The 13,203-nt window shown below is 42.2% G+C and overlaps 1 protein-coding gene across 9 annotated transcripts in view; it reads right to left on the bottom strand.

Annotated features, from left to right (window-relative positions):
- The window catches only part of CNTN1 (contactin 1), a 396,144-nt gene that overhangs the window by 113,524 nt on the left and 269,417 nt on the right, over positions 1-13,203 (bottom strand). For all 9 annotated transcript variants that reach the window (XM_075930057.2, XM_075930017.2, XM_075930024.2 and 6 more), the window contains 2 exons: positions 9,196-9,323; positions 6,949-7,124 (listed from right to left, as the gene is read on the bottom strand). In XM_075930057.2, the coding sequence (XP_075786172.2) occupies positions 6,949-7,124; positions 9,196-9,323 (304 nt within the window). The remainder of the gene's footprint in view (positions 1-6,948; positions 7,125-9,195; positions 9,324-13,203) is intronic.

The raw sequence follows: 13,203 nt of genomic DNA, 5'->3' as shown, positions 1-13,203 counted from the left end.
ATTTGTCCTTCTTGACTCCAAATATGATCAATTAGATCCTGAGCATGTGGGCAAGACCCACCAGCCATACATCTTGGAAATAATAATTTGTAGTAATTGAGAGTCCTCCTTCTGTAGTGTCTCATCTCTGGTTATTATAGACTCTCTCAGGGTATGTCTACACTACAAAGTTAGTTCGAACTAACGGACGTTAGTTCGAACTAACTTTCCTAGGCGCTACACTAGCGCTCCGTTAGTTCGAACTTAATTCGAACTAACGGAGCGCTTAGTTCGAACTAGGTAAACCTTATTTTACGAGGACTAATGCCTAGTTCGAACTAGCTAGTTCGAACTAAGGGCTGTGTAGCCCTTTAGTTCGAACTAGTGGGAGGCTAGCCCTTCCCAGGTTCCCCCTGGTGGCCTCTCTGGGCACAACCAGGAAAACTCTTCTCCTCTCCCCCAGCCCCGGGCCCTTAAATGGGTAGACTCTGGCCAGACGGCACTAGAGTCAGCCAGCCCTGCCAGGAGTGTCTGCCCCAAACCAGTGGCTGCAGGATGAGCCAGGCAGCCAGTGCCAGTGACACGTCCTCTGCCCAGTCCCCCAGCACCCAGGGGCCAGCCAGGGGCCGTAGACGGCGCACGGCCTCCTGGTCTAGTGCGGAGGTCATGGACCTCATTGAGGTTTGGGGGCAGGCCCCCAACGTCCATGATCTCTGCATTAGGAGGAGGAATGCGGCCGTTTATGGGCGCATAGCAGCCGCCATGGCCAGCAGGGGACACAGGCGCACCCAGGAGCAGGTGCGCATTAAAATTAAACAGCTGCGCCAGGCGTACGCCAGGGCCACAAGAGGCGGCGCCGCTGCAGGGGCTGCCACCTGCCCCTACTTCACTGCCCTCCACCAACTATTGGGGAGCAGGGTGGTCCGTGCCAGCCCGGGGGACATCGAGCCGGGACCAGAGGGCCCTGACCTGGGCACACCAGAAGGGTCACCGCCAGCAGTGTCATCCAGGGAGACCGTACCAGGTAAGTAGTTTGAATTAAGTAGTTCGGGGGGGAGGTGGGAGGGAGACCAGGGACCGCGCACGTGGGCCATGCCTTCCACGGATCACGCAGACACCTGTGCACGTGCGAGCACGTGCCATGCCACCCTTGGGCAGGTGGCTCCAGCTGCGTGACACCCAGGGGCCATTGCCCAATAGGCACATGCTTGTGCAAAGAGACGTGGCATGCTCCCGACCCCGGGGCAGGACCCAGCAGGATGATTTCCCTTCACATGTCCCCTCTACACGGAGGCAGGGGACATCTTCCCTTCCCCCCCGCCGCCCCGGCCACACTATACATGGCACAGGGACATGGGTGCGGTCTTGGGGCAGCTCCCAGTCCCGGGGAGAGCCAGACATCCTGACCATGGCCTCTGTACAAGCACAGGGGCTGTGACGGTGCAGGACATGGTCACCCTCACGTTGCGGAGTTGGGGAGGGGGCTGGGCATCATCCTCTGCGTCCCCAGGGAGAACTAACCACTTCTCTTCTTTCTCTACAGCTGCACCAGCTGCTCGTGCAGGGCGCACCACCCCGCCCGGGACATGCTCCCGCACCCGCGGCCTGCTCCGGACCGCCAGCACGGAGCAGGAATACTGGGACCAGCACCTTGGGGCCCTGCAAGCCGTGCACCGCACACTACGGTCGTGGATGCAGGAAGACCTGCAGGTCCGCCACGAGCTGCTGGCTGAGCTCCGAGGGCTGAGCACCAACCTGCAGCTCCTGCTGCAGAGCATGGTGCCCCGTGCTGATCCTGCACCAGCTGTCCCCCCAACTGCTGTCCCTCCTCCCACTCCTGCTCCTCCTTCCACCTCTCCCTCCTCAACCCCCACAACCTCTTCCTCAATGTCCACACCCCCCACCTCAACCTCCGCACCCTCCACCCCATCCCCCCGGGGACGCCGAGGCCCCCTCCCTCGCCGTACTGGGAGGCGGTCGGCCTGGCGAGACCCCCACCCCTGATCCTTCAGTTTCCCCACCCCCTCCTTTCCCTTGCTTCCCCCTTTCAGATCCCTCCTCCCAGTTTTCCCCCTCCCCTCTCCCAGCCTCTCTCTTCCCCTCTCCCACCTCCTTTTCCCAGTTTCCCCGAGTTTTGTTAAATAAACAGAGTTTCTATTTTTGAACACACGTGTCCTTTATTTTGTACATCAATAAGAAGGGGGGCTAGGGAAGGGTAAGTGGAAGGAGGTGAGGGAGGAATGGGGTACGAGCCCCCGATGGGGAGGACTGGGCTGGCTCTGTGGGCTTCTAGCGGTGGAAGCTCTCCTGCAGCCCCCCGATTGCCCCCTCTCCCCAGATGGCAGCCTGCGGCAAGTGCAGCCGGTCTGATGGCCGAGTGGTGTGATGTGCCCAGTGTGGGTACTTCGGGCACTCCAAGCCAGGACTGGTTTTCAAGCGGGGCAGCCCTTAGAACTGTCTGTCCGGGGTGGGGGTCGGGACCCTTTAAGCGCACCCCTCGGCTAGCCTGAGACAGCATCTCCACACTCTAAGTCCTCATCTGATGCCCTGCCGGCACTGCTTCCGGCCAGCCTTAAGCCCTGTTCAGAGTCCACTCAATGTGGACTTGCTAGTTCGAATTAGCAAAATGCTAATTCGAATTAGTTTTTAGTTCTAGACGCGTTAGTTCGAATTAGCTTAGTTCAAATTAACTAATTCAAACTAAGTTAGTTCGAACTAGCGCTGTAGTGTAGACGTACCCTCAGTGCTCTCTTAAAGGCTGTCCCAGAATGATTTGTTTGGTGTTAACATTGGCAGTTAATTTTAAATCACTCCACTCCGTCTCTGGTGTTTTCCCTGATGTACATTAAGGGTGCTTCTACACTGCATGTGGAGCTCGACATAAGTTACGCAATTTGAACTATGCAAATTGCGAAGCTTATTTTGAGTCAATTTCAAAATACTTTATTTTGAAATAATTTGGCGCTGTTTACACAGCTCTTATTTTGAAATAAATCTTTATTCTGAAATGCACCTTACTCCTCCTGGAATAAGGTTTACTGGAACATCAAAATAGCGAGTCCAGTGCAGAAGTGCAATTTAAATACACATCAGTAAAGCAATGCTCAGATGTAAACATGGAAATTATCATTTTCTTTAATGGCAATGAGATGGTTATAACTATAAAGTACATTTCTAGAGATGTTTATTATGCTACTATTGGAGTTCAGAAACACAGATTTCAATAAGGTATTTTGCAGGAACGAACCTGAAGTATTTGAACTTTATTACTCTGAAACTGACATTAGAACACTACTTTCTTTGTCCGATGTCAGAGTACAGACAAATTCTCATTGAAAGATATTAAGAGGGCTTCTACTAACCTTCACAATAAACAAATATATTAGGACTAGAGGTTGCCAAGAACCAAAATTTCCCATGGAAATTTTTATAACTTTTATAAAAAGATTTTTTTTTAAATTTCTGATTATTTTTAAAAATTCTTTTCTGGAAAATTTTCATTCAGTACAGTCAAAATGTTTCATTTTCATAGTGTTGAAATGTTTCATTTTAATGCTTGACTTCATTATTTCATTAAACTTGTATATCATATTAATATATTAAAGTTTTATATGTTATATTAATGTATTATGACTATATTAAATATATAGACATTTAATATAACATTAATATTTTATTATAATACATATATATGAACAACATTGAAACATGTTGACATTTTCCTGAAAAACTGATCAAAATTGACACATTTCCATAGAATAATACAACTAGAAGAGTCTCCTGCACTTATGGCAGGACCAAGCATCATCTATACCATCCCTTACAGGTCTTTGTCTAACATACTCTTAAAAATCTCCAGTAGTAGGGATTCCACAATATGCTAGGCAATTCATTCCAGTGGTTTACCACCCTGGCACTTACAAAGTTTATTCTAATGTCCAACCTAAACCTCCCTTGATGCATTTTAATGGTTCTTGTCCTATCATCAGGAGTTACAAGGTACTTAAAAGATGTTATGTCCCTTCTCAGTCTTATCTGTTGCAGACTAAACAAATCTAATATTCTTTCAATGTTCAGTTACAGATCATGTTTTCTAGACCTTTAATTATTTTTGTTGCTCTTCTTTGGACTTTTCCAATTTGACCACATTTCCTGAAACATGGTGCCCAGACCAGGACACAATATTTCAATTTAAGCCTAACCAATGTGGAACAGAGGGAAAGAATTAGTTCTTGTGTCCTGCTTACAACATTCCTGCTAATACATCCTAGAATGATGTTTGCTGTTTTTGCAACAATGTTACACTGCTGAATCATATTTAGTTTGTGGGCCATTATGAATCTTATATCCCTTTCCACAGTACTCCTTCGTAGGCAGTCATTTCCCATTTTGTATGTGTGCAATGTATTGTTGTTTCCTAAGTGGAGTACTTTGTATTTGTCCCTATTGAATTTCATCCTATTTACCATAAAACAATTCAATTTTGATTAAACTGAATTTTTTGACATAAAATCATCCTATCAAAAAAATTTCAAGTAGATCCAAATTGTACTGAGAACTGAGTAATGTGATCTTTTGGGACTGTTGATATTATGCATATCATATGCATGCTCCTGGGCAGAATGTTTCATTTTTATGTTTATGATTACAGCTCCATGATAACAGTCAGGGTTAAGCAAATCTTGTTTAAGTTCTGCTTCTGATTTGTAAATTATTTTGTATTTAATTTTATTGCAGCTATAAGGACTGACATTTAAAAAATAGAGAAAGGAAAAAAAGAACCAAATTTTTTAATCACCAAATCAGACAGCCTTGCCTGTCTAGGAATCAGAAAGACTCCAAGAATGGAATATTAAAATGTTGGTAAACTTTTATGTGCAGCTTAGCACACGATTTACCACTGTCAAACCCTAAGTGGTTCATGGCCAGCCTACCATAAAGGCCGTTCTCTCTATATATTACCACCTAAATTGTGGTTAGCAGATATAATGAGTTAACATTTCCTGGTTTAAAATTAAGGAGAGTGGTGACATCTTTTTCTGTGATGGGTGCTTAATTCTGGGGCTTGGTCGCATATGTGCAGTCTGCACCAGGATTGGTTAACCTTAGGCATGTGGGAAAATCCAATGTTTTTCTTAAGATTTTGATAAGAGGGTGGGCTGATGGTTGAGAATAGCAAGATTTGGGAGCTATTATTTTACTGCTGTTTATTTTGGGCTTTTTTTTTTTTTTTTTTAGTTTGTATAGTTTGGGTTGGATAACTTGTCCGTATTTTGAATTTATGGTTGTGCATTTTTTATATAATTTAAATTTTGCATAATCACACAAAGCTACAGGATGGGAGCTTTCTGCATATGGAAATAAATATATACCATGTATGACCCTAATATGTTGTAGATATTTAGGCTAAAATATGACGACACCAGGGAACACACTGAACCAGAGAAGATTTCTATCCAAGTCAAAATTTTGTGCTTGTCTGAGAAATGTCCTACCAGATGGAACAAGATAACTTCATGTACTCATTAACAATATCTGGGATGCCTCTGTATGTGTGCCAAAATGAGTTACTTTGTATTAGCTTGTTTAGCCTTAAATGAAACCTCGGACTGAATGCTTATTGAATTTTTTCTCCTACTCAGCATCTTATGCCAGACCCTGGAAATATTCATTAGAAAGCAGAGACAGAAATAATCAATATACACATATACGAACATAAGAATAGCCATACAGAGTCAGACCAATGGTCTACTAGCTCAATATCCTGCTGTGTGACAACAGCTTTGGAGGGAGTGAACAGAAGGTGGCAATTATCAAGTGATCCATCTTCTGTCATTCACATTCTGGAAGACAGATACCTTTCCCGTTAGAGATTATTTGTGCTATGTCTGATGATAGCCTACCTATTCACTATGATTTATTATTCATTGTTCTTTCATTTTAAATATTTCAGCAGGCCATTTCCAAATGACACTATGGACCAGACTACAAATGTCTTATTTATATTAGGATAAAGTTATTCACATAAGTACTCCTTTGAAGTCAAGAGAAAAACATGTAGGGAGTGAAGGGCTCACATAATTTGTCCTTATAAGGTGCATACTGTGAATAGTCAAAGTGACCTATTTAACATAGCACACTGGCTGCAATTCATCCGTTTAAATTATTCATATACATTCCAACAAGTCAGGAGAGGTTTATGAACAATTCATAATCAGAAAAAGAGAGCGGCATTTGTCAGACAATTTTTTTCATCAGAATTCAACAAACCCTAGTATGGTGACCAGGTATTCCACAAAAGCTGTTATAGTGAAAAATGGGAACCACTAAAGAAAAATGTTAGAACATACAAAATTTTATAAACAACTTCTTCATTTCTGTATTGTGAAGTGACTAATGAACTGTAAATAACAGAGAACTTGACCTTATTTTATAATTCTAGGTATCTTTAATAGGTGAGTCCAGATGCATTTTCCTGGGCGTGAATCAATGAACCTGAATATACAGAAAACACCATGGCTATGTCTACACTGACGCGATCTTGCGCCAGAAGTATGCGAATGAGGCTAAGCGTGGAATATTGTCGAGCCGCATTTGCATACCTAATGAGCCGCCATTTTGCGGAAGAGGCTCTTGCGCCAGAAGGAGCATCTACACTGCCCCTTCTTGTACAAGAAAAACCTTCTTGCGCAATGCCGTTCTTCCTGAAAATAATCAGCATAGTGGCATTGCGCAAGAGGGTTTTTCTTGCACAAGAAGGGGCAGTGTAGATGCTCCTTCTGGCGCAAGAGCCTCTTCTGCAAAAATGGCGGGTCATTAGGTATGCAAATGAGGCTTGGCAATATTCCACGCTTAGCCTCATTTGCATACTTCTGGCGCAAGATCGTGCCAGTGTAGACATAGCCCATGTATTCCATGATACCAAAAACCAGAGTTTAGAATATCAAATGAAGGTCAGCGGAATCTTACCATAACACTCCTTTCATAATGATCATGCTCTTTTTCAAAATCTATCATGTAGCCATTAAGAGACCAAATAAATGTCAGGTCTAACGTGGTATCATAGGATGCAATACACTGCATGGTGGCATTCTCTCCAACTGTGACATCAACATTAGTTGGCGCTAAGGTAATCCTTGTAGCTTCTGTGAAGTTAAAAGGAAACATGGAAAATTCTAATAAGTACATACACAGATGCAAATCTAGCTGTTTGATCAGACATGAAAAGAACAAACTGATTTACATGTTATTTATGCAACTACATTTCAAAAGGGGGGAAACAGACTACAATGGGGAGTGAGAGCGATCCTAAGGAAAGTGCCAACACTCTTACTCCTGAAATGCCTTGCCCTTTGTTTGCTCATTCTCTGAGAATACATATTTTTAACCTCTGATCATGATGACTATACTCAGCTATATGCTGAGTTATTTGTATTTACAGAACAGACATCAGAGGACCCATTTTGCAGGACCCATCATGCATTTTTTTGTTCCTTACAATTTTTAAAAAAATTGTATAATTAAAGAATGGGGAGAACTGCTCAGTGCTCTCGTTTCCACTGCTCTACCCTGTAATGGGGGACTGTAATCTATCTGTTCAGAAACAATGTTTAATTATGCATGAAATGCAAATAGTTATTTTGGGAAGAGTCAAAGAAGAATAGAAAAAAAGAAGAAAATATGTATAATCTCAGAGTGTTCTATAATTATGAAAAAGAATAAATGAGCAGGAGATGCCGTGAGGTTTCTCAGGGATCTTGCTATACAGATCTAATTTAGCTGGCACATGCTTAGACACCAAAGAGTGTAGTGTTACAGAAGGGAATGGTATTTTAGTACGTGTGTGTACATTTGGTAGCTGATTTTATAATTATTGCTGGATTTTGTTTTTTATTGTAAAGTCTTCTGTCATTTTGGGATACGTCTACATTGCATTCTTCTTTCAGTGGTGGGGTTTACATACTCATGTAGCCATATAGCACAGGTACAAATAACAGGATAGAGATTTAGCTGAGGTATGGTTCAGGTGAACAAAGACATGCCTAAAGGATGTGAAAATGTACACAAGTACATACCCCACCCTACTTGCCCAAGGTGTGCCACTTATCTACAGCGGTGTTTCCCCAGAGGCTCTGCTGGAGCTTTCCATGACCACAGGAAAAAACTCCCACAGCGGGAAAATCTCTGGCAGTGGAGAGCTCCGGAAAACTTTCTGCCCCACCTTTCCACTTCCAGAACCTTTTACTGACAAGTGCAGACACACCCCAGCATGCGGACACAGGGCTAGGGCAAATTTCCATGTCCATGACAGGTGTTAAGTTTTGAAATCTGTCAACTAGCCGGTCATCACTGTTTTTTAAAGTTGCGATGCAACTTTCATTAGGTTTCTCTCCTTAAATGAGCTAGCTCCGAGTCCTCAGGTACAAAATGAAATGGCTTATGTTTAGTTTATAAACACACGTTTTAAATATTTACCTTTAGAGATCATTTAAGTCAGTGATTTTGTTTATTCTAAAATGTATAGTATCACTTTAAAGGGGTTGTATATTTGTTTACACAAGTTTCCAGAACACTAAGAATGATGAATGTAGTGATTTAAAAACAAAGCTACAAAATATAAAGAGAAATAAATAACTATACTAATTAAACAGACCTTGTGATTAAAAATAAACTCTTCGGACTATTTGAAACATCACTGCATGTGGTCCAGGGAATTAGTTACAAAAAATGTTGTTCTGATGGAGTGACTCTTCTGTTGTAAAGTTTGTCTTGTGGCATCATGTTGCTGAACAAGACTGCCACAGACAGCCTGGCTGCAGGAATTGTTTTCTTTTCATATACATTTAACACACAAATGTGTGTTGGTTTTTTAGATGCCTGGCAGACAGATGCTCATGAACACTATCTTCCCTTTCTCCTCCCTGCAGTTATATAAAAGGGGCTGTAAAAAGTTGATTAAATATATCAGCACCTAATACCAGTACGGCAATGTGTTACATCAGCACATTTATTTGGATGAATGAAACCAGCTTGTAAATTCAAATAAATGTTTTATTTAATTGCATTACTCACTAACCCCCACAACACTCTGAAAAAGAAACAAAGAGGAGCCAAGGAGAGGAAGGGAGGAGGATGGTCATGGACCCATCTCTCTCCCTCTGTCTTGGCCTGAAGAGGCATGTTATGTGCAACAAACTAACAAAAATGCAGTTTTACCTGTGATTTCCAAAGTACCAGTACTGTTAGCTTTTCCTCGGTTATTTTCTGCAAAACATGTGTAGCTGCCTTGATCCAACCTTGTGATATTAACAATTTCCAGGCTACCATCATCCCAAATAGATATCCTATTGAAAGTGTGAAAATATACTATGAATTAAAATAGTTATTTTTGTCAGAAAGAACTGTGTTTCCCATGGATATCCCTGAATATGTTAAAAAAACCTCATAAGGGTCTCTCAATGGCTGCAGTCTAATTATTGCATTTGTAAATGCTCAAGCACCCATTCAAGGTTTAACCAGAGTTAGGCATGGTTAATAGAATTGGCAATAAAGGATGCAATTTAAATTGGGGGGATGTATTCCACAGATTTATGTTCTATCCAATATTTTTCTTTTAGTTGTATAGGTTTAAGACTCAAATAATTGAAAGATGAATTAGAAGGACTATAACTAGGTGCTAAGGAAGCTATTCCAGTTAACATTGCCAATGATATTTTGACCTACCATCGCCCTACAATTTCACTCCTGTTTTTTGTTTGTTTTTGTTTTGTTTTGTTTTAGCAGGGATTTCCAAACCATACAGACAAATTCACACTATGGATTGGGATGAGACAACCAGACTAATTTTCTTTGGCTGATTATAGTCTCTCTTCAAGTAATATCATAGTTTAGCATCTAGATAAAATAAATATAATTAGTTTGCATAAAAATATTAAATACATCTATGCAGTAGGAACCACCACAATGAAAATGTAGCTAGCTCCCAGAGGTGCCAAGGCGCTGATGTGCCAGGCACAGCACAAGTGAGTGAAACAAAGGAAGTTTGGAACAGAGAATTCACAATCTGACAAGAAAGAAAGAAAGAAAGAAAGAAAGAAAGAAAGAAAGAAAGAAAGAAAGAAAGAAAGAAAGAAAGAAAGAAAGAAAGAAAGAAAGAAAGAAAGAAAGAAAGAAAGAAAGAGCTGGGGTTGGGTGGGAACAAATAGAGACAGGTATATGATAAATCAGGAGAAACATTCAGTCACCAGCCTAACCAATTCCAGGTGATTGTGATTCATATAATCCTCATGGCAGAGGCACTCTGATATGAACATGCAAAACACTGTTACAACCACTGTTGTATGTTTGTACTAAATTTTGTACCAAGTAGGCCAAGTGAGGTGTCTATTGAAAGCAGATGATTCACTGATTCTGTGTCTTCTATTCATATGCACATATGGTTTTTGTATTTGAACTTACAAATATTGGCTTTGTACCGGTATTTCAAATATTTGCTTCTGGGATATATCAACTGGCTTCACCCACCTACTCTGAAAGGGCGGACAGTCAAGTGAATTGGAGTACTTGACTGACAATGGACTTTAAGTGGTGCCGATCCCCATCTGTGGAATTTTGCTGTGAACCTGCAGACCAGCTGGTTGCCTAAAGTGCTGAGTCATGCACAGACAGGTGACTTACTCATGTGGCAAATTCCAGTTGGGGAGGTACTTTCACACAGTGGGTACGTCTAAACTACATGGCTCCATCAACGGAGCCATGCAGATTAATTTACTTGAAAAAGGGAAATGAGGCGGCGATTTAAATAATCGGCACTTCATTTAAATCAAAATGGCTGCCACACTGCACTGATCAGCTGACTGTTGGCACAACGCGGCAGTCAGGACAGAGGTCTGCTGATCCCAGAACCCTTCGTTGGCAGATTCTGAAAGCCTCGTTTCACGAGGCATAAAGGATGTTCCAACAAAGGGTTCTGGGGTCGGCAGATCTCCATCTAGACTGCCGCGCTGTGCCGACAATCAGCTGATAGGTGTAGTGTGGCAGCCATTTTGATTTAAATGAAGAGGCGATTATTTAAATCGCCGCCTCATTTCCCTTTGCCGTCCTTCCTAATCTACATGGCTCCATTGACGGAGCCATGTAGTTGAGACACACCCAGTGAGAAGAATGGAATTCCATCCACATGGGCAAGATTATGAAAAGGACCCTTGAGGTTCCTCTATTTATCTTCACTCCAGGTCATCACTTCAGGAGCATCTTTGCTATGAATTGAACCCAGATGAGCTGATGACCCATCCTAACAAAGGTTGTATTCCAGAGACTTATAAGAAAGCAGACTTTTCCACCATAATTGGTGTATGTAATTAGTTTCCTTTAACAATTTTACTCTCAACCTTTTCTTTCTTTCTTTACTAATAAGCCTTTCGATTTTAAAGGATTGGCTCTGCATGCTCTTTTGGGTAAAATCTGAGGTATGAATTGACCTAAGAATGGGGCTGTTCCCTTGGGATCAGAAGAAGCGGTTCAGATTTGGTGAGACTGATTTTCATAATTATCTGTGTACGGTGAGGTACTAGTTGTCATACAGAAGAAGCTGGAGTGTGTAGGAGACTCTGTGTGTGACTTTTGGCTAGCCAGCGTGGCAAACAGAAGTGCTCTTTGTGCCTGGTTTGGTGTGCCTTATAGAGGAGGACCCCTGGTCTTGGGCTGTAAATATAAGAACATAAGAACATAAGAATGGCCGTACTGGGTCAGACCAAAGGTCCATCTAGCCCAGTATCCTGTCTACTGACAGTGGCCAGCACCAGGTGCCCCAGAGAGGGTGGACCGAAGACAATGATCAAACGATTTGTCTCCTGCCATCCCTCTCCAGCCTCTGACAGACAGAGGCCAAGGGCACCATTTTATCCCCTGGCTAATAGCCTTTTATGGACCTAACCTCCATGAAATTATCTAGCTTCTCTTTAAACTCTATTAGAGTATGTCTACACTACCACCCTAGTTTGAACTAGGGTGTTTAATGTAGGCAACCAAAGTTGCAAATGAAGCCCGGGATTTAAATATCCCGGGCTTCATTTGCATCATGCCGGGCGCCGCCATTTTTAAAGCCCTGGTAGTTTGGACTCCGTGCCCACGGCTACACGCGGCATAGAGTAGGTAGTTCGGATTAGGCTCTCTAATCCGAACTACCGGTACACCTCGTTCATTATGCAAATGAAGCCCAGAAAATTCAAATCCCGTGCTTCATTTGCAACTCCGGTTGCCTACATTACCACCCTAGTTCGAACTAGGGTGGTAGTGTAGACATACCCTTACAGAGCTATGACAAAAACCAGGAACTGAAGAACATAGCAGCGTATATATTTCAGAGAAATAAAGTAGAGAAACATTATATTAAGCATTAAATCAATTTTTAATTATACCGAGTGTAAGTAAAGATTTTCTGTATGCCTTTGTCAATGTATCTGCATGGTATATCTGTAAATTGCCAACAGGCTACTGACATACAATTGGCATACTCCAGCAATAATGCCTCTGCTGTTTCACAGCACAGGAGCTGTGCATCATGCTTGTAAATCAGTGAAACACAGTGGCAGTATAATCAGAATAGGGAACTTATAGTTAAATTGATCTTAAAACCTGAGAGTTCAAGAGATCGTGAGTCCAGATTTGTTTTTATTCCCTCACCAAGTCAGAGTGGGTGAGGAGCAAGGAGCACTGTGCATATGTAGAAGATATATACTCGGGATACGTAAGAATATCTATATTGTGTCAGACAAATGGTCTTTCTAGTCCAGTATCTGGTCTTCTAACAGATGCCTCAGAGGAAGTGAGCAGAGCAGGACAATTTATTGAGTGGTCCATCAACTATAGCCCAATCCCAGCTTCTGGCAGTCAGAGGATTAGGAACATCCAAAGCATGGGGTTCCATCTCTGACTATTCTGGCTAATGGCCATTGATATGCTCCATTAACTGAACTAATTCCTTTTTTAATCCAGTTGTACCTTTTGCCTTCACAACAGCTCCAACAAGTTCCATAGGTTGTGCACCATGTGAAGAATTTCTTTATATTTATTTTAAACCTGCTGCCTAGTAATTTTATTGTGTAACCACAGGTTTACACATTATATCACGGGTAAATAACTTCCTCCATATCAATTCCGACTGTATCATTCTCTCTCATATCCACCCTTAGCTGTCTCTTTTCTAAGGTGAACAGTTACACT

This window comes from Pelodiscus sinensis, chromosome 1, assembly GCF_052426305.1.
Source record: "Pelodiscus sinensis isolate ZL-2025 chromosome 1, ASM5242630v1, whole genome shotgun sequence".
Taxonomy (NCBI): Eukaryota; Metazoa; Chordata; order Testudines; family Trionychidae; genus Pelodiscus; species Pelodiscus sinensis.
This window is presented reverse-complemented; position numbering and strand designations above follow the sequence as displayed.